This window comes from Canis lupus, chromosome 15, assembly GCF_003254725.2.
Source record: "Canis lupus dingo isolate Sandy chromosome 15, ASM325472v2, whole genome shotgun sequence".
Classification (NCBI taxonomy): Eukaryota; Metazoa; Chordata; class Mammalia; order Carnivora; family Canidae; genus Canis; species Canis lupus.
The window spans coordinates 53439921-53466263 of record NC_064257.1 but is presented as its reverse complement, the minus strand read 5'-3'; the positions used below and the strand labels follow the sequence as shown (position 1 = coordinate 53466263).

Below are 26343 nucleotides of genomic sequence, written 5' to 3'. Positions count from 1 at the left end.
AGACTATGGCAGAGAAATGGAATAAGAAACTCATTAGCAGATTCTCAAAAGCCTTTCATTTTCAGAGAGCTAAGCATACCAGTGAGGGAGGGGCTTTAAAAAAAAAAAAAAGATTTTGTTTATTTATTTGACACAGAGAGAGCACAAGCAGGGGGTATGGTTGGCAGAGGGGGAGGGAGAAGTAGGCTCCTCTCTCCCCTCTGAGCAGAGAGCAGATGCTGGGCTCCATTCCAGATCCCTGGGATCACGACCTGAGCTGAAGTCAGATGCTTGACCGACTGAGCCACCCAGATACCCCTAGGGATGTACTTCTTAAATACATGAATAATTGGAATAGACCCATAGTACATTTGATATGTTTGTTAATGATGATGTCACAGATATGTAACATTTTCTTGTGTATACTACTCCTATATAAATTATAAAGCAGTTGTTTCCTATATTTAAAGATCTAGGGATGAACATTTCATTCAATCAGTACATGGAAACATAAGTCAGAAGAATTCCATTTGGATAACAAGTTTAACGTCTTATTAGACAAACTAAGGCAACAAGAAATAGAATAAAGAAATACACCGTATGCTCTTCACTGTTGTACTGATCCAAGAAATTTGGTTTCTAGTACCTTTACTAGGAAAGCATAAAATAAACATAACACAAGCAAATTGTTGACTTATTTAAAAGGAACAACCAGAAATTAGCATGTCTATATATTGTCTTAACCGCACTTTTCATAACCACCCAAATAATTGAGAGCCATGAATCCTAACCCTTCTTCTACAGCTAATTATTTTAGTGCTTTAAGTTGATTAATCTGAGTCTAAAGCATCACAAGTTTGTCTCTCAAACTGACCGTGTTTTTCTCCTAAAACATATTTGAGTTACTAGCTTTTAATAGAAAATGGGACAGCAGTAAGCCTACTAATTTTATTTTAGTTAGTCCTTCCAGAAAAGGTGCCAATTTAAAGAATCCCTTAGATGAATAACCATTGGACTACATTTTCATGTACAGAACAATGAAACAATCCATTGGCTAAAAAAAATAAGCAGGGAAATCAGAAAAGAATGCTCTTTTTTACAGAAGAATGCAAAAAAGCCCCACAGAAATAATGATAGGAAGAAAATATCATTATTTTGGAAACATCATAGCAATAATGAATTCAGACAAGATGTGTTGATTTATGCTGAAACTCATTGCATGAAATGCTGAAAAGGAGATATTTTAATCTCAAAGAATCACTCCTAGGATTACTTACCAATTACAAAAGGGAACAAGTACCTTTATAAGAACAAATCTGACGGCACCTTAGCCACGAGATCAAACATGCTGCCACCAATAATAGGAGAAACTGAGATCATGTACTTCTTGATGTGATGCTTTGTGAAGAACACACATCTTTCTGGTACTCCAGAGACCTTAAACATTTGACTTGAACTTGATCAGGAAGAAGAAACTATACAACCAAGAATTGAAAGGTATTATGCAAAACATCTGACATTGATTCTTCAAAAACATCAATGTAACAAGAAGACAAAAATAAATTGAAGGTTAGGAAACCATTCTGGATTAATGGTGTGACTAAATAGACAGGATAACGGAATGCAATCCATGATCCTTGACAAGATTCTGGATTGGGGAAATAAAACATTATAAATAAAGTGTTCTCTGTTTGGGGAAGAAGTTGGAGATTCTGAATGTGGAATATATAATGAATAATGGTGCTGTATTGGAGTAAAGCTTCCTGACTGAGATTTTTATATTATATTTCTTCAGGAGGATGTCCTATCTTTTTTTGTTTTTTTTTTTAAGAGATAAGAGAATGGGGGAACCTGGGTGGCTCAGTCAGCTAAGCATCTGCCTTTGACTCCGGTCATGATCCCAGGGTCCTGGGATGGAGCCTCACAGAGGGCTCCTTGATCAGCGGGGAACCCGCCTCTCTCTCTCTTCCTCTGCCTGCAGCTCCCTCTACCTGTGTGTGCTCTCTCTCTCTTAAAAAAAAAGAGAGAGAGAGAGAGAGAGAGAGAGAGAGAGATAAAAGGATGATACATTTAGAAGTGAAGATAAAGCAAATATGGGAAAATGTTTATAATTAGTGAGTTATAGTAAAAAATATTTAGATATTCATTGCACAATTCTTTTAACTTTAAGTCTGCACTTTAATTATTTTTTAAGATTATTTATTTATTTGAGAGAGAGAGCATGCACACACATGCAAGAGGCAGTAGGAGAGGGAGAGAGAATCCAAGCAGACTCCCTGCTCAGCACCAAGGCCAACATGAGGCCCACGTGGGGTTCCATCTGTCCACTCTAAGATCACAACCTGAGCTGACACTGAGAGTGGGACCCTTAACCGATGGAGACACCCACATCCCAGTCTGCACTTTTAAAAATGAAAGGTTGGAAAAAATTGCAATAATTTTCTTCTGTGTGTCATGAGGAAAGTACAAGGCTAGGAGAAACTTTATATTCATTCGCAAATATTTATTGACTGCCTCCTATCTGCCAGACATTCTTCCAGAGAATCAAACAGGCAAAGAGCCCTCCTTTTGCAGAATTTCTGTTCTCTAACCTCATGTCTGAGCTTCCTCCCCTGTTACATGGGTGAGGGTGGGAGATGGCAATGAAGTGAGACATGGTGATGTCCATCGTAAGGCCCCTTTCTACACTAACTGCTATCATTTTTGATGCATGAATTTATTTGTGTTGAGTAGATATGATAGAGTGGCTAAACACTTAGTGTTTTAGAAAAGATTATATTGTACTGAATACAAAAACACTAACCAACAAGGCTTACACACAGGGTATAACAGAAAATAGCAGTATCACTTCTGCTTTTGGTATTATTGCAAACCAAAGCAAGACATCATCAAAGTATTTATTGAAAACATGCTAAGTTTTGGGTTTGCTTTAGTTTCTCTTTCCAAAATTATTAAGAAAAAAAATATCTATTTCCAATAAAAGATAAAGTATTCTTTACCTTCTCTTCTTTTGCAGATCCTATAGTCTTTCAAATCTGTCTAAAAAGAACAAAAATGCTTCACTATTAATGGTTATGCATTGTCCCAAACATAGTGTAAAATACAGAGTTTTAATTCAAAGCTAAATTCAAAAGTCGTAGCCAAAGATGATCCTTTAAAATACCTTTAGAGGGCAGCCCGGGTGGCTTAGGGGTTTAGCACCACCTTTGGTCCAGGGCAGGATCCTGGAGACCTGGGATCGAGTCCCACGTCGGGCTCCCTGCATGGAGCCTTGCTTCTCCCTCTGCCTGTGTCTCTGCCTCTCTCTCTCTGTATCTCTAATAAATAAATAAAAATCTTAAAAAAACTATTTAAAAAAATAAAATAAAAGACCTTTAGATATGTGCCAGTTCAATAGGATCAACATTTTTATGAAAAACATAGGAGATTTAAAAAAATAGAATAAATAGGAAATACTTGAATAAGACACATTCATGTGGCATATTATTGGTACTAGGTCCTAATATACTTCTTTAGACACTGCATAAAATTCTTAATGTTATGTTCTGAATTCAAATTTGAGGTCAGATGAAAGGTTTTTTCCACCTCCTCTCCATTCTCTTTTATTTTACCTTTTGCATTTATTAGTAATGAGTGACTTTCTGCTGTTGACGCTACTTGTGCTATGACAATTCAGAACACTGTAGATCCTCACTGCATTTGGTTTGCCATGTGCTTACTCACCTTTGTATGTGTGCATGTAATGGGGTGTTGTTGGAAGGGATCAGGAAATCAGTCTTTTACCAAATGCACTCGTTATGCAAATCAACTGCAAGAAGCCCAGAAAGTAGGAGGAAAGAAAGTGGGAGTTTCTGTATTTTTAATGAGATCCCCCAGAGAGTTAAGAAAGTTCAGAAGAAATAGGAGATAATGGTGGAAAGGACAGTTGACTTTAATTTCAATCAAACAGGGAAGACAGGGCAAATGGGTGGGAGATTTTCTCATTGGACATTTCTCATGGAATTTAAGTCTACTAAAAGTTGTTAATAGAATGGAGGAGAGGGTGAAGTATTTGTAACCGAAAGAGAGGAGAAAAGAAAGCAGCCTTGAAAAGTTCATCTTAAAGCGGAAGAGAGGTGAGGATCAATGCACTGATGATGAGTGCAAGCAGGAGCAAATACTTTCATCATTTTTAAATGTCCCAGAAAAGACAGAGAAGTTTGAGCAAACACGAAATAAGAAAATGCTTTTCTTTTCTTTTTTGTTAAGTAAAAATAGGGAAGAAATTGAGAGATCTCCTTTCTTTCTGTTTCACTCTATTTTTCTTTCTCTCTGATGGATGAAGACGCTGTGGGGAAGTAACCCAAGGTATAGGCTCCAGAAAGAGGAAGTGAAGCAGAAGTGAAAACAAGAAGAAGAAGTAAATATGAAAACATGAATACACTTTAAGAAAATTGCTAGTTATTTCTGAGCCTTGGTTAAATCATGAAGAAAATAATATATAGCTTTAGAAGACTTTCTTTTGATCCCCCTCCCCCATCTCTGCCCAGAAACTCCTCTCCTTTCCCTCTTTATTACTCTTGCTCCACCTGGCCTGTTCTTTCTGGACTAGCTCCACTTCCCACCAGGCTGTTCCCAACTTGTGTCAGCTAATGACTGCCCTGAGAAGTTCAAACAGTGGATAACTGGTAATTAAGCCAACTTAGCATTCTAACCCATTACCTGGTTCATCCAAGGGTTCCCCAGCCTCTGTGGAAAAATGGTAGGATGAAGAAACAAGGAAGACAGGAAAGGGAAGAAAAGGTGAAGAGGTAAGTCAGCTGCCATTCCTCTCAAGAACCACTGAATTTAAAAATTCTCTGAGGTTCTAATGGAATCCCCAAAGACCCCTTTCATGGAGAAATCCATACATCATGAGATTGACCCTCTTCCTAATATCTTTCATTTGTTGAGAACATCATCCCATGACTTTCATTTTACATCACTTGAAATTTCTTAGTTTGCTTCCATATAACACTAGTCTTAACTTATAGTACTGAGTTTCCAAGGAAATATATGTAAAATGTATCTGACCATGTTAATGGTTAAAACACTATTATGGTAACTAAAAAGACTGGAAGTAGTGAGCCATGCAGTTCCTCAGTTGTGTCAAGAGGTGGTGCCATTTATACACAATTATGCATATTTCTCAGTTTATTATTTAATATAATAAATTCTAATAATTTCTCAAAAATGTTAATAAGAAGAAATAATTGACCTCTGTGCTTTATTAAATTTGTATGCTTCCCGCAATCATTACCTCTTGAAGAAGTTTTATGTTTTATGCTGTCATTTTCATTGATTACTATTTCTGTTTAAAACATCTTCACTTGTTATTAAGAAAGTAACTTCAACCGGGAGAAGACATCTTTATCCCCCAAAATTCAGTTCAACTGCATTTTGATTGAAAGCAGGATAAAGAGAGAGGTAGATAGAAGAGTGAAGGAGACTCTCTTCCAAGCGTATCACATGAGTGTCAACTAGGCTCCTCAGGGGTGATTCTAAAATCACAGATTTGTTGGGATTCTCTCTTTAATTCTGAGAAAACGATTTCCAAATTATATTTTTTCATTTCACTCTATGATGGCTTCTCCTCAGTCCGTAAATACCCATAGCTGTTTCTAGCAGCATTTTTGGTTTGCTGATCATGCTTTATGAGGCAAAACATAGCAACACAAACATTTAAATTACCCCCATGTTTTACGACCTCAACTGCTGTATTTTATATAAAGGCCACAAAATGAATATGGTTATCGATGAAAATCGGATATACCCCAAGGACTCTGCACGCTGAACTTGAGAATGGAGCAGACTGAGAAACCAAAAGCATCTGCTGAGAAAGGTGGGTAAGGAGTCAACTGCTCAGAGCAGTTTCTACGTTCATTCCCACAGGCTAGACATCAGCCAAAGGGAAGGGGGATTATGTTTTTCATTTGGGAAATCTGATTTCCGCTATTACTTGGATATGAGTAGCATAGTTTCTGTTACATAGGAAAGAAGTAATTTGTATGAGGGAGACCAATGAAAATTGTTTTAAAATATTTACTATATGCTAGAATCTATTTTTTGGTTTTATTTTGTTTCTTTTTGTTGTTGTTGTGGTTGTTTTTTGGGGTTATTTCGGTTTGGTTTGGTTTGGGTTTCTATTGATCATGTGCCTACAAGTTTTATTTTTAAAATACAGTAAAAAGTGTTTGATATTCCTCGAAATGCCTCTATGAGGATCAGTATTCAATACAAAGGCCACTTCCAAAAACTGTGTAGTGTTTACTTCGGTCAGGGAAGTAAGACATTTCCCTAGCTTTGCGGGCTCATGTGCCGTTTATTAAGTCAATTTTAACCTTCCTCATGGTAATATTTTACCTTGTTTCTTCACTGTTCGTGTACAATAATAAATTATTTACGAAACTCTTTTAAAACCTTAGCAAATGATTAAGAATATTCCAGTAACACCAAAGCAATTGTCAAGGAGTAGTATTAAACAAGCTGATTTTCAACAAATAAGCCTGAAACTTATTTTTCAAGGTAATACTTGCAAGCGGCAATACTTTTTGGTTTGCCAGTTACTGATTCCTAGATTACTCTTCCCCTTCTAACAGCATTGAGCCCTCTACTAGGAGGGGTGCCAATGCCCAGAAACAGAGTTGTCCCTCTGTAAGAGTCAATTCTTCGTGTTTGTAACTAAGGCTAAGTAATACACGAAAGAGTGTTGCTAAATTTATTTTGCTAGGAAATATTAATAACAATAAACTTTTCTTATATTTTTTTTTGCCCTGGGACTGTGCCAGTTACTTTACATAAACATTACCTAATTTTGTATAAAAACAACAGTATGTGGGACTATTGTAAAAGTTTTGTCTAAACTCAAGCTAATCAGATTAATACAAAATTTCCTGTTTAGTGGATAGTCTATAAAATAATCATAATATAATCTGTGCTTTGCAAATGAAATGGGGTATCTTAGAAAATGTTTTAATAGGTACCTTTTATATATCATAATGGAAGCTCAGCTAATTGGTTGGGACCTATGAAGTATTAAATCATGATTTAATGGTAAGCCACACTTGAAACCTTTTAGAAATAAATTAATGCTGATCAGCTGACAGAAATAATACTTCTTGAATTGAAGTAAAAAATATAAAAGTCAATTTTTTAAATTATGAACATTTTTTTAAAGATTTTATTTATTTATTTATTTATTCATGAGAGACACAGAAAGAGAGAGAGAGAGAGAGAGGAGCAGGCTCCATGCAGGGAACCCAATGCGGGACTCGATCCTGGGACTCCAGGACCACACCCCGGGCGGAAGGCAGGCGCCAGACCCCTGAGCCACCCGGGGATCCCAATTCTAAGCATTTTGAGGCCATTAAGAACTAGTTTCTTAAATTAAAATTGTAGACAATGTTAAAAAATATTTTAACCATTTGCCCCGTCACTAGTAAATTAGCAGAATAATAAAAATAGCTAAGACAAATTGAGGACTTATTATGGTTCATATGACATGCCAAGCCATCCCAGGTATTATCTTATTTAAAACTCCCAACAAACTCTTGAGGCAAAAGACTGTTCTCCCACAGAGAAGAGGAACCAAGTATTAGAAAGATTGAGAAACTTGGCACAGTGTCTGAACAATAGCACAGATTATAAGAGGCAAGGCCTAGAATCAGGAGGCTGATATTTCCATTTCAAAGACTGTCTCATCCTCTGAGATGTTTGCAGCCCTCCTTCAGCAAAGAAACTCTCCATGTCTTCTACAGAAAGATAAAAATGAATTAAACCAACAGAAAATTTGGAATAAGTTCTATACTGCCAGAAAAAAAAAAAAATAGGGCCACCTTTTACCAGTCCTTATCAATCAATACAAATAAACAAGAGTTGAATGATCACTGGTAGTGTTGAAAGAATTAATTCACTGTCTAAAGAGATTGACGATAGACTCCTCACCTGATGGTGCAACTTTAAATATTCCAGACTAGATTAACCAATTGAAGTAAAATAATTGTGTTTCAAAGCCAGCGAAACTCCAGAAGTTCAGTCCCACAATACATTACTGTAGGACTAAAATTAATTGAAGACAAGATTGCTTTTTAGCCCCACTTACGACCCTCAGAAGAATCAGCCTGATTTTGTTCATGACATCTAAGGGACTCTGTGATTCTTCAGTGAGAAATTTAATTAAATTAATTGATTAATTACTTAATTTTTAAGACTTTATTTATTTGAGAAAGAGAGCACACGTGCGTGTGGATGAGGGAGGGCAGAGGGAGGGAGAGAATCAAACTCCCTGCTGAAGAGGAAGCCCCACCCAATCCCAAGACCCTGGGATCTTGACCTGAGCTGAAGGCAGACACTTAACCAACTAGCCACTCAGGTGCCCCAAGAAACTGTATTTCAAAAGTAAGAGCCATTTTTTTTTTGAAGATTATGAGTTGCAAGCCACCCATTCTATCAGACCCATGCCATCAACACTTCTACCTCTTGATTCCTAAAGAAATCATTTAACCAAGATGGATTTTGAATATCTATGTATTATGCATAAAAAGGATAACCTGCTTGAACTTCTTTGAGTTATATTTCTCACAGATGGCATTACTTTTGTTTGTTTAATTATTTTGTTAAAACTTAAGGACTCTTGGAAAAGATAAAGCTATGCCTTTCAAAGAAGCCGCTGCCATCTCCCACTGAACGGAAGAAGTTTGACCATGACTTTGCCATCTCTACTTCCTTTCATGGGGTCCACAATATTGTTCACAACCAGAGCAAAATTCGCAAGCTGATCTGGTCGGTGATAGTCTTGGGCTCAGTCTCACTCGTCGTATGGCAGATCTACAGTCGCTTGGTCAACTACTTCACATGGCCCACCACAACATCTATAGAGGTTCAGTACGTGGAAAAGATCGAGTTCCCAGCTGTGACATTTTGTAATTTAAACAGGTAAGGGATCCCTGGGTGGCGCAGAGGTTTGGCGCCTGCCTTTGGCCCAGGGCGTGATCCTGGAGACCCGGGATCGAATCCCACATCGGGCTCCCGGTGCATGGAGCCTGCTTCTCCCTCTGCCTGTGTCTCTGCGCCTCTCTCTCTCTCTGTGACTATCATAAATAAATAAAAATTAAAAAAAAAAAAATAAAAAAAAAAAATAAACAGGTAAAAATTCCTCTTTCAGTAGTCATAAGTCTCTATAACTTTGCTAGCATGACTTTATATCACTGAGATAGTTTCACTCTATGATATTGAATGTATATGAAACCATAAAGTTCTTAAATTATACCTAAAAACCTAAATTTAGGAGGGCAAAGAAGCTTATTTGATTTCTTCTTTAATTTTCTTTCTTTTTTTCTTTGTTTCTTTCTTTGTTTGTTTCTTTCTTTGTTTGTTTCTTTCTTTGTTTGTTTCTTTCTTTCTTTCTTTCTTTCTTTCTTTCTTTCTTTCTTTCCCCAATTGCTTACTAGACATCACACCAAATCCTGTGCTTCGGTAAATGTAAAGGTCCTGATCCTTGTGTTTAGAGTGTGTTAATTAGCAAAAATGAAAGAAACATAAGCAACCACAATGCAATATGTATGGCGCTTGTGCAGTACAATAAAGTATGCACACGGGATATGCTAGCACAGGGGGCAGGTGACAGTCTATATCTGGTGTCACAGGAGTCAGAGTATCAAGGATAACTAGGCAGTTTCCAGGTGGGAATGAGGAAGAATCTGAAGAGGGAACCACTGTGCAGAAGTAGTTTGGAGACAGGAAACGTTCTGATGTGTCCGTGATGAGACCTTTAATGTAACAGAGGCAGGCCAGCTTCATGGGTGTGTGACCTGTGCAGTCACAGAGGGCTCTGAGCTCAGAAGAGCCTCACCCTTGGTTTAATGCTCTGCTGTTTTTGAGTCTTTAACTACAAGTCCCTCCAGAAAACAGCAATTCAACAACTACCCCAAGTCCTGTAGGAGGGCAGCTATCCCCCACGAGGCCTTCCAGGGAAAACCCTGTATTTGCCCATTGATGAGCCTGAAAGATCACATATAGGATTTATCTGGGGGGTGGCAAGGCTGATTTCCTTAAGGTCTACCACTGATCCACTACTTGATCCTGGACAACTCGCTTAATCTTAGCTCAATTCTTACATGCATAAATTATAATGTATATATATAATATATATGTAATATATATATTAAAACATAGTTGCTGTTATGTTAGATGAGATAACATATACACCATTTTGTCTTGTTCCTGGGGTCTTCCTTGGATAGGTGTTCCATACATATTAGATATTATAGCATGTTTGTGTGACTGTTACATAAGTGTCTAGGTGTGTGTGTGTATCAAGGTCCCAAAAGTAAAAGCAAATCAACCCCACTCCCCAAAGATTTTCTATACTATTGCCCATGTTAAATGGCCTGCATTCTAATATAAGCAAAGGTTGGTTGAAGATATCTTATTAAAATAAAATGTATATACTATTTTGAAAATGGCAGTCTGAGGAACTTCACAGATCTCTTCAGAGAAAACAATCATAACTAGTAAAAAAGCAATCATTGAGGGTTAAAGCTTCAAAATATAAAGAACTCCTACACCTCAATAGCAGACAAGCAAACAAAAATAACTCAATTTAAAAATGTACTAAGGATTTGAAGAGACATGTCTTCAAAGAAGACATACAAATGGGCAACAGGTATATGAAAAACTGTCAAATGTCACCAAACATCAGAGAAATGCAAATGAACACCACAATTAGATATCACTTCACACCTGTCAGGATGGCTATTATTAAAAAAATTAAAAATAAATTAAAAGAGTAATAAGTAAATAATTTAAAACAACAACAAAGATAGCAAGTATTGGTGAGGATGTGAAGAAATTGGAATTTTCATACACTGTAGGTAGGAATGCTCAAGGGAACATGCATTATGGAAAACAGTGCAGGGGCTTCTCAAAAAATTAAAAATAGATTTACCATATAATCCAGCAATTTCACTTCTAAGTGTGTACCCAAAAGAATTTAAAACAAGATCTCAAAGAGATCATCATTGTACTGGGGAAAAACTCCGTATTTGCCCATGGATGAGCCTGAAAGATCGCATGTAGGATTTATCTGGGAGGTGGCGAGGGTGATTTCCTTAAGGTCTACCACTGATCCACTACTTGATCATGGACAACCTCATTTAATCTTTAGCTTCAATTCTTGTATGTATAAATTATAATGTCATAATATTATAACATGGTTGCTGTTACGTTAGATGAAATAATATATACACCATTTTGTCTTGTTCCTGGGGTCAACAATTCTGTATTGTACACTTAGATTTGTTTGAAGAGTAGATCTCATGTTAAGTGTTCTTATCACATAAAATCAAATTTTTAAAAAACTGGTAGAAAAAAAGAGAAAATCATTGTATCTACTACTTAATACCTAAATATAATAAAACATACCTAAATATAGTTTTCTAAAGCAACCAATAAAATATCAGGAAATTGTCCTCAGAGAATATAGCAAATGAAGAAACACTAAAAAAAATAAAAATAAAAATAAAAAAATTCCACTAAATCCCAATAAGAACAGTGTAGAACTTGCTTCACAAACCACTTAGTTCTTCTCTCTTTCTGTCTTAGCATGATAGAAGCTACATTCTAGGTGGGTTTGACGAAAAAGAAGGGCTCTTTCTCCTCCCCCTTTCCAGTAAAGGGCTATATTATGCCCAGGAAATTCAGGCAGCCGACATTCCATCCAATTCAACCTCATACTGAAAGGCTAAATTCCAGACTAGAAGAGGTAAAAGATGGGTTCCCTTCCTCTATGTCACCTCCTCTTACAGGGTGGAAGCTCTACCCCAGGCATGGTGGGCTGTAATGCTTAATTACCTTCACCTCAACGTGGAGCTTCCACACTGAGAGAGAGGCATGGTCAGAAGACTAAAACCACTGTCCTGTCCAGAATGCTGCTGGTAAATATTTTGCCCAATGGGAGGGGCAGGCCATAAGAACAAAGAACTCTGACGTTCTCCCTAATGGAACTCTTCTTGTAACAGAGTGTGGTGAAATTCAACTTTTCTTTTAACAGATTATATGGCTCAAGCCTAAGGATGCCCTCAAAACAGAATCGATTTTGGTGGTAAACGATTAAGTGGAGGTTAGCAGGTTCATGAGACCAACAAGCTAAATTGTAGGCCAGCTAGTTTTTCAGTAAGAATAAAAAACAAGAGGGGCACCTGGGTGGCTCAGTCAGTTAAGCATCTGACTCGGGTTGTGGCTTAGGTCATGACCTCAGGGTTGTGGGATAGAGCCCCATGTGGGAATCTGCTTGCCCTTATTCCTCTGCTCCTCCCTTTGCTCATGCTTTCTCTCACTCTCTCTCTCCATCTATCTCTAAAGTGAATAAAATAGTCTTAAAAAAAAAAAAAAAAAGAATGCAGAAAAGAGATATACAAGAAGAATTCTCCCAGGGTCAGAAGAACTCTCAAAGACTGGCCTCAAAATTTACTCCTTTAAAGGGGCATGAATTCAATTAAATTAAACTGTGGAGAAATCTATGCCTCACAGTATTATTAAAAACAATGGAGGGCAGCCTGGTGACTCAGCGGTTTAGCGCCGCCTTCAGCCCGGGGCATGATCCTGGAAGCCCGGGATCGAGTCCCACGTCGGGCTCCCTGCACGGGGCCTGCTTCTCCCTCTGCCTGTGTCTCTGCCTCTGTCTCTCTCCCTGTGTCTCTCATGAATAAATAAATAAAATCTTTAAAAATAAATAAATAAAAACAATGGAGATTAAGATAAGGAAAAGACAAGCCACAAAATGAGAGAACTATTTGCAAAAGACATATCTGATAAAGGACAGTTAGCCAAACATAGCGAACTGTTAAAAATAAGAAAACAACTTGATTAAAAAATGAGTCCAAACATCAACAAACACCCCACCAAAAAGAAATGTACAGGTGGCAATGGGGCACATAAAAAGATGCTCCACTCCACATTATATGTCATCAGAGAAATGTAAATTAATATAACAATGAGATACCACACCACACACGTATTACAATGGCCAAAATCTAAAACAAGACCTCAAATCTTGGTGAGACTGTGGAGCTACAGGAACTCCCATTCATTGCTCTCATTATTGAATTTAAAACACAGTATGTTACTGGAGATAAAGAGGTCAGTTTATACTGATAAAAGGGGTGATCTATCAGGAAGATATGATTCAGCATATATAGTTGCATGCTTCAGTACCCTACTTTCGGTAATCAGTAGAACAACTGGGCAGAGGCTCAACAAGAAAACAGAAGCCTGAGCAGACTTGAACAGCCATATAAACCAGAAACTAGGCCTAAAAGACATCTGTAGACTATTCTATGCTGTAACAGCAGAATCCATACTCTTCTCAAGTGCACATGAAACATTTTCTAGGCTAGGTCATATGCGAGGCCATAAAATAAGCTTCAATGAATTAAAAAGATTTGAAATCATTCAGAATATGTCCATCAACAATAGAATGAAATTAGGAATCATTAATAGAAAGAAATTCAGGATAGTCACAAATATATGGATATTAAACACCACACACCTAAATAGCTGATAAGTCAAAGAAGAAATAAGATGATATTAGATAATACTCGGAGATAAATGAAAAATAAGGATACAACATAGAAAAACTCATGAGATTCTGGGGCTCCTGGGTGGCTCAGTCAGTTGAGGATCTGACTCTTGATTTCAGCTCAAGTCATGATTCCGGGTCATGGGATGGAGCCCTATGTCAGACCCCAAGCTCAATATAGAGTCTACTTGTCCCTCTCCCTCTACTCCTCCCCCTGTTTGTGCTGTCTCTCTTTCTCTCTCCTCAAATAAATAAATAAAATCTTTTTTTTTTAATTTTTAGAAATTTTTTTATTTATTCATGATAGTCACACGGGGGGGGGGGGGGCAGAGACACAGGCAGAGGGAGAAGCAGGCCCCATGCACCGGGAGCCCGACGTGGGATTCGATCCCGGGTCTCCAGGATCGCCCCTGGGCCAAAGGCAGGCGCTAAACTGCTGCGCCACCCAGGGATCCCGAATAAATAAAATCTTAAAAAAAAAATTATGGGATGCTACTGAAACCACACTGCCAGAAAAATTTGAGAGCACCTAATTTAGAAATAAGGAAAAATCTTGGGAAGCCTGGGTGTCTCAGTGGTTGAGCGTCTGCCTTTGGCTCAGGGCATGATCCTGGATTTCTGGGATCAAGTTCCATGTTGGGCTCCCTGCATGGAGCCTGCTTCTCCCTCTGCCTGTGTCTCTGCCTCTCTCTGTGTCTGTCATGAATAACTTAATAAAATCTTAAACAAAGAGAAAGATCTCAGAGAAAATATTTAATACTCTGTGATTTAAGTATTTTCATAACTTTTAGTATAAAAATTTAATTCATTTTACGTAGCTCAAATTGCAAATCAATGATTTAGGCTCTTGTGTTAGATGGTGCTATCTCAAAAAACTGCTAGTGTATTCTAGTTCAGTTAGATACAGGAAATACCCAGACCAAAAACAAAATTCAATATTTTAGAAACTATAATTACTGAATAAGGAAATTCTTAATTGTAAGGGAATTATTCTTTTTTATGTGACAAAGAACTTAGGTGACATCTATACTGTAGAGGTTACAGAATTTTCATCTCCCAAAGTCTAATTTTATAGGTATATAATTTGAATCCCAGTACATGGGCATCTAACCCAATATAGTCCACCAGATTATTGGCAGGTCAGGAAAAAACTGAAGCTGTCTACTGTTTGGTTCTCAAAGCCACTGGTCTTCAAATGTTTTGGTTCTTGGGCCACATAATGGAAACTTGAAAAACTATTTTTCTTGCATATTTTAAATTGGTATCTAATTTTAAACCATAACTGTAAATAAGTTTATTTCTTATTTTAGGAGATTAAAAATGTAAATTTGGGGATCCCTGGGTGGCACAGCGGCTTAGTGCCTGCCTTTGGCCCAGGGCATGATCCTGGAGACCCGGGATCGAATCCCACGTTGGGCTCCCGGTGCATGGAGCCTGCTTCTCCCTCTGCCTGTGTCTCTGCCTCTCTCTCTCTCTCTCTGTGTGACTATCATAAATAAATTTAAAAAAAATTTAAAAAAATGTAAATTTTATGAGATAGAGTAGGAGAAGAATCATTGATGATAAGAAAACATATTTTAATTGATTCCATGAAGTTTTAAGAATTTTATTGCGTAAACCACATTGATATAAATCACATAAATAGTTATCTGTGGACTTTATTTTCCCAATAATCTAGAAGTCACACAGAATAACCTAGTTACATTTAAAATAACAAATCATACTGCTTTGTACTACTACAGCTTTTCTCAACTCACAAGATCCCAGCAAGGGCTCAAGCACCTTGTGTCTAACGCCAACCTTCACCTTAATCAGAAATATGTGCATGATAAAGCAAGACAAAATTTAAGGAGCCTTGATAAATTAATTCTTAGAGTCTTTTCTGAAGCAAGATACAATTTAATTGTGCGAATCGGTCTATCAGAAGCCCTGAGTTTGTCACACACCAGTATGCATTATATGCTATGATTTGTGATGGGTGACAGGCAAAAAGTCTTTCATAAATGAGAGAAGAACCATGGTGAATGCAGGCTGTTTTTAAACTTCAGGTGAAAGTTGAAGATCTGGAAATTTATTCCCTTAAAATTGACTGTTCATGAGTACCTTCAGGTCCATGCACATCGTTTGAAGACCAAGCTAAGCTAAACTCATCACCTCCAATTTACATGAGAGAAAATAAGGCTTACCATTGCAATTTTCCAGACCTCTGCAAAAGATGTCTGCTGTTGGATCCTACTGTCTGTAGTCTTGCTAAACTACCTTATCAGCAGGAATGGATACCTGCGGTCAAGAAATTTTGCCAAGGGATCTCAAATTATTAGAAAAGGTTTACTTTTAATCATGGGACTTATGCAGTATATATGACAGCCTAGAGTACATAATTTTTGTACCATTCCCCTCTTTTATACAAAAAAATATATTTTCAGTTACAATTATGAAATTAAATATATGGCAACAATAGCCTATTTGTATTTGTTCTAAAAATGTTTTTAATTAGGCAAATATAACACAAAAATGGGAGGGGGGAGCAATGCATTGATAATTTTTAACATTAATGTATTTTTGAAATAAAAAGAAAAGGTTTGTATTTTGCATCTGTTGCAGTTATGGATAATAATAGCATTGTAGCTTCCAGTTTTTCAGCCTTTTGCAAATTTGCCAATGGTTTCATCAAAATTAACCTTCTTAATATATTCATGTTCAATAGAGCTAGATTTGTAGATACAGTTTGATTCACAGTTGATTGAAAAATACTTATTAATTTTAGTTTTGAAAATTTCTTTCACACTAGGCAAAGATTATACAAAGAAGACAAACTCATCAGGATGCACTTGGCAGAGATTTATAAAAATTACACTTCATGATAAATTCCAGGAATTGCAGTACTGCTTATGGTTTTGTTCCTGTGGGATCCATTCTAGAGACTTTCAGATGTTCCTGTGTCAAACATTCTCACTAAACTATCTTCATAAAATTAATCACAGATTTCCCTTATATTTGGTAAAAACTTCTGAAATTTGTTTCCTTCTACTAAATGCAGGAATAAAATAAATAAAAAATAAAAACAGAGATAATGACTGGATGTAGTGAATATGGATACTATTTGAGCAATTGTATTAGAATGAGTAACTCGAGTTCTGTTCCTTTATCATCACAGTAGTCACTGTGCTTTTTTGTTTATTCCAAATCTACTATTTAAATGCAAAAACAATATGAGGTAAGAGATTTTATTTTTTTGTTTTTTGTTTTTTAAGATTCCATTTATTTATTCATGAGAGACGCAGAGAGACAGAGAGAGAGGCACAGGGAGAAGCAGGCTCTCTTTAGGGAGTCTGATGCAGGACTTGATCCCGAAACCTTGGCATCACGCCCTGAGCCAAAGGCAGGTGCTTAACCCCTGAGCCAACCAGGCGTCCCAGTAAGGGATTTTAACTAAAAGATAAAATCATGACTCTTACACAAGTATAAAATGAACACCTGTCAAAGATTTTATTTTAGTAGAGAACTGTGAAATATTAAAATTGGCTCCCAGGAGAATCCAAACAGAAGATATTCTCACCTATTTTTCCTTCCCATAAAATGATCTGCAAAATATACATTTCTTGTTAATACATGGTAGACTTAAATCTGTCTTGGTGGGATTCAATGAGGGCCTGAGTCAGGCATCAACTTGGACATCAGATGAAATGTGTGCATTTGGGTCACAAAACCTGGGGATGTGTAGTTAGAGGCATTAGTACATGCAAGGACAGATTCATTAACCAGCTATTATATTAACTTGTTTAAACAAATCAATGGATTTTTATTCCTGTTTTCTTTTGCCAGCCTCTTACCAGTGTATGTTAAATAAAAGAGCAAGGCAAACTCTAATTATGCAAGATTTCTGAAAGAATAGACTTGGGAAGATTTAGAAATTTGAATTAAAGTAAAAAATACACTCAGATCAAGACGCTTTGGTTTTATGATGAACAATACGTCTCACAATTTTTTTTTACTTCCTTTGTTCCAAATATTGTTAGACCTTATTCATTAAGTTTAGCTCATCTGCCTAACTCACCTTCATGGTCTCAACTATTATTATTATAATTAAAAAACCTTTTTTGAGAATATTTTAAAATGCCCTCCCTTTTACCCTTTTTAGCTATTGTATTTATACCTCTTACATGTGGGAGAATTCCTTCATTTCTTTCCATAGGCGCTTTTGAAAAGAATCCAGTGAACATTGAATCTCTTTGGGTAGAAACTCCAAAGTTGCAGGGCTTGGGAGCAGGTCCCTTGTATGTCATCATTCACAGAAACAGAGAGCTGAAGGAAGTTCAGTTAGGCCTAACACTGTGATCCTCCCCCAAATCACTTGCAGATGTGGACTGTTAACTCCCCAAATTTTGACCAAGAGAAGCAAGGTTGTTGGATATACTCCTGTTAGGTATAATACCACCATGGATTTCCTTTTCTCTAAGAAAAGGGGAAGTCAAAGGAGGATATGTGTAGGATTCTAGAACCTTAAGGCCATCTAGGTTTCAAAGCTGGTTATGTAAGATATTGTATTAGGACCTGACCATGAAAACCTCTAAAAGAATGTATGATATTGGTTTGGGTTTGTTTTTTTATTTTCCATGTAGGGCACTCTACCTTGACTGAGAAAGGGTTTAATGTGGCTTGTATGAGAAAGCAAAATTATATAAAAGATAATAGAAAGTGAAGAAAGTACTTACTGTAGTTAGGGCAAGTAGATTCCTTCTGCTTTAATTGCCAGGAAAATACTTTGATAATAAAAGAGGCATTAATTTCATGAATATTTACCTAACTCTCACTAAATTCCAAGAACTCTTCTAAATGTTTTAGGAAAAATAACTTAATCCACAAAATAACATTTTGAGGTAAGTTTTTTTTTTTTTTTTAACATACCATGATTTTACAAGGGAGGAAGCTGAGTCACAGTGAGATGAAGAAATTAGCCAAGTCATACCATGAAATGCCTACAACAATCAGGGCTTGATCGGAGAAAAAGAAGCACTGTGAGTGACACAGAGAAAGGACTTTTTTATAAGGATTAAGCCCACTGCATGTAAGGGCTGGGTAAGCTGTCTTTCTGAGTCTCTTGCCTCCATTTCTGGTGCTGGGCTTGAAGTCAGCAAGATCAACAGTCAGAAAGGAACACTGATCTGAAGCAAAGGGAAGAAATACCAACTAGAAGGGTACGGCTCTCTTTTTCACTACCCCTGATCTCGATGGTGCAGGCGTCTTGCAGGATGAGCTGGCACCTTCTCCAGGTTGCACTCCCATTTGACCCAGGATTTGAAGAAGCTGAAGGAGGCAGGAAGGAGGAGCTACAGTCCTGGCTGTTGGCCCATATCAACAAGTTGAGTCAGGAGATGTACCGCAAATGGGTATGAGGCCCAAGTTCCTACTCTACGATGAACTTGAGATTGTAACTAGATACATCCTATGGAGATGTTGGAAGATAGTTCTAACATAGTCATACGGGTGCAGGGCAAAGCCACAATGAAGAGCTGGGATTTGAACCCAGGAAATCTGGCCCCTGAGTCTCTATTCTTAGCAGCTTCACATTCCTACCTCTCTCTTCATGCGGGGTCTTCAAGATCCATTAGGATGCATCCAGATCAAGGTTTGGAAGTGTTCTAGATAAATGAAACTACATGCACAAATACAAAGCAAATGCAGGAAATGACAAAGACCTCTTAGGAATTCCATTTTGCTTGAACGTATTATGAACGAAGGAGAGCGTAGCAGATAAGCTGGAGAAGCTGATAGGATCGGGATATTTGGTGTCTGTCCTCTAGATAACAGAAATTTTTTGCTATTCTGAATATTGCCTTTATTTTTACTCATAGGTTCCGAACAGAGGCTGCAGCCAAATTTGGTGTTATTTTTTTCTTATGGAATATCGTGTACAAAGTCGTCCATCTTCAGGAAATCAGGTCCAATTACTCTGGCTTTAAAGATGCTACTGATTTTCTTGAAAGTCATCAAAACTTCAGCATTACAGAGTTTGTTAAAAAAAATGGTTTTTACCTCAACAATAGAACTCTGTTGGAATGTAACTTTTTTGGAAAGCCATGTGGTCCACAGGTAACACTTTGATGTTTCTGCAAAGATCATCAACATAAGAAACTACTGCAACTGTACTGTTTCATACTGAGATAAAGTTTACTTTCATAGGGAATCAATCTAAATTTACTCAAAGATTATATTTCATTAGCTCAGCCTTATGACATCAGGGGGCGTGGAATATACATGAGACATATTTCTTTTTCCAAGTGGTTGGATAAGAAAAAATAGAGAACAGAAATTTTGATTACCTTTACTTCAGGACAATCTCAAAAAAAAAAAAATTTAACCCAAGGGAATATTTTAATATTTCCCATTCTTTGATAACATATGCCAAGACAGCATTTTTATTATCATGAAGGAGCCAACATTCAAGGTTTGTTTTTCTTTTTGCTTGGAGGCAGTAGAAAATGAGCAGGTGCTGGCATTTGACTATGTAACTATATATATACACACACTTATATTTCCTTATATATATATTTACTTATATATATATTTACTTATATATATATTTACTTATATACTTATATATTTACTTATATATGTATTTTATTTTATTTATTTATAAATATATTATAAATATATTATAAACTATATATATTTCTCTAATCACTCATAACATCCTGTTTTTATACTTAGTGTAATTTACATTTAAGATAGTGTTGGGTATACCTGGAAACTATTAGCAAAGGGTATGTAGGCACTTCAACACCCTGTTTCTTGTATCAGCAATTCTGTAGCCCGTGTTGTTAGGTGATCCCAAGCAAACTTCACGAATTCATGATTCTGGGACACAATTCCTTATCCTTCTGGTAGCCTTCCTTAGTGCACAGAAAACAGAAAAAAAAAATGCTTGACAGACCTCTGACAGAGATGAAGCCCTGTTCCAAACTCTTAACTTAGAGAAGTTCTTCTATGTTGCTTGTTATTTACCAACCAACATGTTTATTTTTTGTTTTTTTAAGATTTTATTTATTTATTCATGAAAGGCACAGAGAGACACAGGTAGAGGGAGGAGCAGACTCCCTGCGGGGAGCCTGAAGCCTGCTGTGGGACTCCATCCTGGAACTCCGGGCTCATGCCCTGAGCCAAAGGCAGAAGCTCAACCACTGAGCCCACCGAGGCGTCCCTCAACCAACTTGTCACCAAAAAATTTTGTATTAGACATGTATCAGACGGGAATTTTTCAGTTGCAAATTACAGAAACCCACCTCTGGAAGCTAAAGAGTAAAAAGAATGCATTAGTGTAATGAACAGAGAACTCTTGAGAGTAAGACTGGCTTCAGAAAAGCTTCAACCAAGGATCTTTGACAACCTCAATAACATTCTCTCTCTTGACTCACATTGATTTTTTCCTGTGTGAATTCTCCTCCCAGAGCCATGATGCCTGCTGACAACCCTCGCCTCTTATTATCATAGGTTAACACTCCAGTATCCTTTCAATAATCCCATGCAAAACTGATTAGGTTTACTTAAGACACATGTCAATTCCTAAACCAATCACTGAGGTGAGAGTGGGGTATTCAGATTGACCCAGTTTTTATCTTATGCTCACCTCTGTAGTATCCGCGTTTGGAGGAAAAAGATCACCAAAAAAGCAGAACAATGTGATTGGCTGTCCCAACATGGTGGGGGGGAGGGGGTAAACTCCTCAAGAGAGGATGTGAGAGCCTTCTCCATAGGTAAGAACACGTTTCCATGAATCCTTACTAAACATAAAACAAATAACTTTTTAAAACATTTTCATTTACATAAAAAAGTCTCCATTAGATAATCACAAATTAATTAACAAGTGCATATTACAAAAAAACTATTAATGAACACAATCCAGAATCACTGTTATCTATTCTTCTGATATTTCTGCATTCTCATTAGACAGATGTCTATTTAAAAAACAAAAAAAGAGCAATCTAAACTTCAAAAATGACCAAAATATCTAACTAATTGCATTTAGTTTGGTTCATTTTCTTTTCTTTTCTTTTTTTTTTTTTTGGTTCATTTTCATATTGGAGGACTTCGCACATGTATTCACTGAATATGGAAATTGTTTTACTTTTAATCATGGTGAAAATATTCAAGCAAAGGAAAAAGTGAGTGTCTCTGGAAGAGGCTTAAGCTTGCTCTTCAATGTCAATCAGGTACTGAATTTTCTTAAACCTAGTCAGGGGTCAAGACAAACAAGTATGTGCAGATGTTTCAAGAGATTTGACCAAAATATTTTGCCCTATCAAACTGTTCTCACAGTTGGTATTATTTCAGTTTTTGTTAATGTAGTCTGGAGCCCCATAGATGCAAACATTGACTTTACAGATTAAAAACATCAAAATTTAGAGGCATAACCTGGACGTTTTCAACTATACTATTAGCTGTCATTTTTGTGACTCCAGAAATGTTTATGCCACAAAATCATGAAACCAGAGGTTTCCAAATTCCAATGTATGTAGTTGATTTAAAATGACTTTATCTATTTTAAGAATATGTTAGAAAGATTTTTATGTAAAAAAGGCAATATGTTTTAGAGAAGAGTCATACATGCACACTTGACAAGCCATGGAATCTATAGTCTGAAGGATGATTTAAAAAATATTTGTTATATAAAGAATGTTGTATAAATTAATTTTGTTTAAGCCTAGCTTCTGCAAATTTGTACTTGGTCCAAGAAGTCTTAAGTATTAGGCCTGAGAGGCAGATGTCCAGACACCAGAGGAATACAGCAGTTGGTATCTTCAAGGGTACCTGGTATAGCACCCTACCAAGGTTATTTCTCATGTTCTATCTTATACAACTGTTTCTAGTATTATACATTTAGAGATATATGCTTCATTATTTTGGTTTTGTAAATGAAGATTCTGAAATGCTGACAAATTAAGCATCCAAAATCATACAATTAATGCACAGGGGAGAAATAAACCTAGTTACCCCAAATTCCATTGAACTATCCTACCTCCCAATCCAAGTGAATGGGGCTGTTGGCTACTTCCAAAGAATTTTTCTTTAAGGCATGTTTCATAATTTCCTCTTGTACCCCATTCATTACTTTTGCTCAAACACAGTACTGCACAGTGTAATGCATGTATATATATTTGATTTTATATATAAATATATATTTTTTTACTGGAACATATGTTTGATTAATATTTCCAGGTCATTTAAATATTAGTCTTATAGTCTGTTCAAATATTATATCATGAATTTTACAAACTGGAATTTCCCAAATATTTTTAGAATGTAATAAAAACCTGCAAATGCAAAATAATATTCCATAAGTAAATGGCTCTTAAATACTTGTCCAGACTAGCCGGTTGAGTGTTTCTTAAAGAGTCATAACAGACTCAGGAGAAATAGGTTCCTGAGTTACAAATGGAATATTAAGCATGTTTATTAAATGTAATTACATATGCAGCTGACCCATTTGAAGGAAAAATCATCATATTCCCAAGCCCGTTCTTTCCCCTTATTTTCTGAAATTACAACTATAGACAGTCCTCAACTTAACAATGTCTCCATTTACAATGTATCGACTTTACAATGATGTAAAACTGATCTGTATGCAGTCAAAGTCATACTTCAAGTTTTGAATTTGCATCTTTTCTTGGGCCAGTGATATGTGGTATCACACTCTTTCATGATGTTGGGCAGCAGGAGTTCCCAGCCAGCCAGGCAATCACCAGCGTAAATAACTGATACACTTACAATCATACTGCCCCCATACAGCCATTCTGGTTCTCACTTTCAGTTCCATTTTCAATAAATTACATGAGATATTCAACATTTTATTATAAAATACGCTTTGTGTTAGATGATTTTGCCCAAGTGTGTGCTAAAGTGAATGTTCTAAGCATGTTTAAGGTAGGCTAGGCTAAGCTATGATGTTAAGTTAGGCATATCAGATGCATTTTTGATTTATGATATTTTCATCTTACAATGGGTTATCCAGATGCAACCTCCTTGTAATTCAAGGAATATATAACAAAGTTCAGTTTAATTTTTTTCAACTGGCATAGGATTTATAGAAGAGCACTGTTAAAGACATAGTGTAAGTCTTCATCTTAGGGGGAAATGAATTTCAATTTTAAATAAGGCCAGATTTTAATCGCAAGGAGAAGAAAGGAGCCAAATGATTTTCTAAAACAAATGAAGCAAAAAGAACAACCAAGAAAGAAGCAACTAAAAGGCAACAAGGTAAAGAGAGGGCTCCTAGGGAAACAGACCATTAATAGTTATGGCAAGTACTACAGTATTCATCCAAGGCGAAAATAATCTATGGAAACTGTTGACACCTTGAACATGTGATTCAACCATGAAAAGTATGTCTTAGCTGTTTAATTTTCAGTTTTTACATAAAAAGAAATTGAACCGTGATATGAAATATTTGATTTTAAGTCAGTTAAATGCCATCACAAGGTAATAAAACTAAATCTTAAATTTGTGTAGAATTGATATCAATTTGTATTTTGGGAAAATTTTTGTTTGTTTGTTTGTTTCAGGGGGAATTCACTGATGACCCAGCCCTTGGCTTTGTTGATGCTGGAATCATCTTTGTTATCCATTCACCAAAGAAGGTGCCACAGATTGATGGTTTAGGCTTGTCGTCACCTGTGGGAATGCACGCACGGGTAACAATCCGCCAAGTCAAGGTAAATAATATGTGCAAGGTGTAGTGTGAAGGAATCAGGTAGGTTAATAACTGTATATACACAAAAATAATATTTCCACTAGAAACCCCTTTCTGCCATGCCTTTAGAAGACCTATGGAAATTCTATAGTTAGTTTCATATCACATTCTTTCTCATTACTAGGAGGTCCATATGTAGTAAAATCAGTGAATTCACACATACAATGTAAGTGAAAGCTGGGAAACCTGACAAATTCAAAGTAACTTTAAATTGCATTAGAAATGGAAAGGGTCAGTAAATACGAAGAGACCCCTAAGTTGTTGAGCCATGCATTTTCCCAATGAGATGTCCTGGGAAGAAGAAAAATAAGTGGGAAGAAGAGGAATCTTAGAATCAGGCATGTCTGGCAGATTTCCATTTGCCAGCCATTTGCCTGCAATCTCCTTAATTAACTTCCTGAAATTCCATCTCCTCCCTCTGATAAAGATAATATCTCTTTTTCCTAGTTATTGTAATAACTATGATGTTTAAGTGAAATAACATAAAGCACTTACCAGGGTGTCTAGGTGGCTCAGTTGGTTAAACATCTAACTCTTGATATCAGCCCAAGTCATGATCTCAGGGTCCTGAGATCAAGCGCCATGTTGGGCTCTGCACTCAGCAAGGAGTCTGCTTGGGGTTCTCTCTCTCCCTCTCCCTCTGCCCCTTCCCCTGTGCGGTCTCTCTCAAATGGATAAATAAAATCTTTATTTTTTAAAAAAAGATTTTATTTATTTAATAGAGAAAGAGAGAGAAAGATAGCACAAGCAAGAGGAGTGGCAGTGGGAGAGGAAGAAGGAGATTCCCCACTGAGTAGGGAACCCAATGCAGGGCTCAATTCCAGGACCTCAGGATCAATGACCTGAGCCAATCATGCTTAACTGACGTACCCCCCAAGAGACCTCAAATGGATAAATAAAATCATTTTAAAATAAAATAAAAAAAAAACACTTCATATTGTCTGGCACATAATAAGTGCTCAATAAAATATTTTTGGTGTTTAATTTTGGTTGCTGTTTTGTGGGTGGACTGATGAATATGTCAACATTATTTCCATAAATTATACTATTTTTTTCTTACATGAGTTAATTTTTAGAGCAGTCTGAATTTATTGATTCACTTTACGTACAGAACATTTAGGATATGTGTTAAAGGCACTGCTATATTTACCTTCAGGGATTTTCAGATTAATAGATTAAGTAACATGGGAAAATGTAGACAAAAAAAGAAAGAGAAAAGAACTCTGAGAGAAAAGTAAAAAATGTATATTAGCTTCTCTTCTTGGGATGCAAAGGTGTGGATTGACTCAGATAAACCTCCTGAACTAGGTGTTTATTTTCTCTCAAGACAGTTCATCAAGAACACCCTTGGGGAGAATGCAACCCTAACATCAAGCTACAGAATTTTAGTACTTACAGCACTTCTGGTTGCTTGAAGGAATGCAAAGCTCAGCACATACAAGAACAATGTGGATGCGTACCTTATCTGCTTCCTGGTAAATAAAGAATGACAAATTTCCTCTTATTTAATTATTTTTTTAAGTAATTGGAATCATGGGAAATAACATCATGAAATTGTTTTCCATTCTTATGAAAGCTATGCCAGAAAGTCATCTACTTGACAAATACAACCTCAACAGACAGATATTAAATCATGGAGTCATAGGAGAGATTTCCGGAGAAGAAAATTGAGCCAGTCTCCAATTCTTATTTTCAGGCTGTAAAATTGGGTGCTCTTCAATATCTCAAACTAATCATCACAATTTTCTCAATTCAAAAGAAAAATTAGATTGTCTATATAAATCTTAGTCAACCCTGAATATTTCATTTTGGGAAATTCTTTTATCTGTGGTCAGAAAAACAACCCCAGGCTCCCTTTGCATACAATTTGAAACATTTCTAGGGCCATGGATATGGGAAGCAGGCACTGACCGAGGCGTGGAGCAGGATGGATAAGAAATAGACTCTGACTTAGGCTCCTCATCTCAACTACACAGTTTCTCCTCTCCATGACCTTAAACTAAACCTCTTTGTAGTTTCTGTA

General features: G+C 36.6%; 1 protein-coding gene across 1 annotated transcript in view; it reads left to right on the top strand.

Annotated features, from left to right (window-relative positions):
• Positions 1-5418: 5418 nt before the first annotated feature.
• Positions 5419-26343, top strand: part of ASIC5 (acid sensing ion channel subunit family member 5) — a 33621-nt gene continuing 12696 nt past the window's right edge. The window contains exons 1-6 of the mRNA XM_025439081.3: positions 5419-5839; positions 8625-8931; positions 19429-19666; positions 21658-21783; positions 24133-24282; positions 25648-25795. Coding sequence (XP_025294866.1) covers positions 5800-5839; positions 8625-8931; positions 19429-19666; positions 21658-21783; positions 24133-24282; positions 25648-25795 — 1009 coding nt within the window. The 5' untranslated portion in view covers positions 5419-5799. The remainder of the gene's footprint in view (positions 5840-8624; positions 8932-19428; positions 19667-21657; positions 21784-24132; positions 24283-25647; positions 25796-26343) is intronic.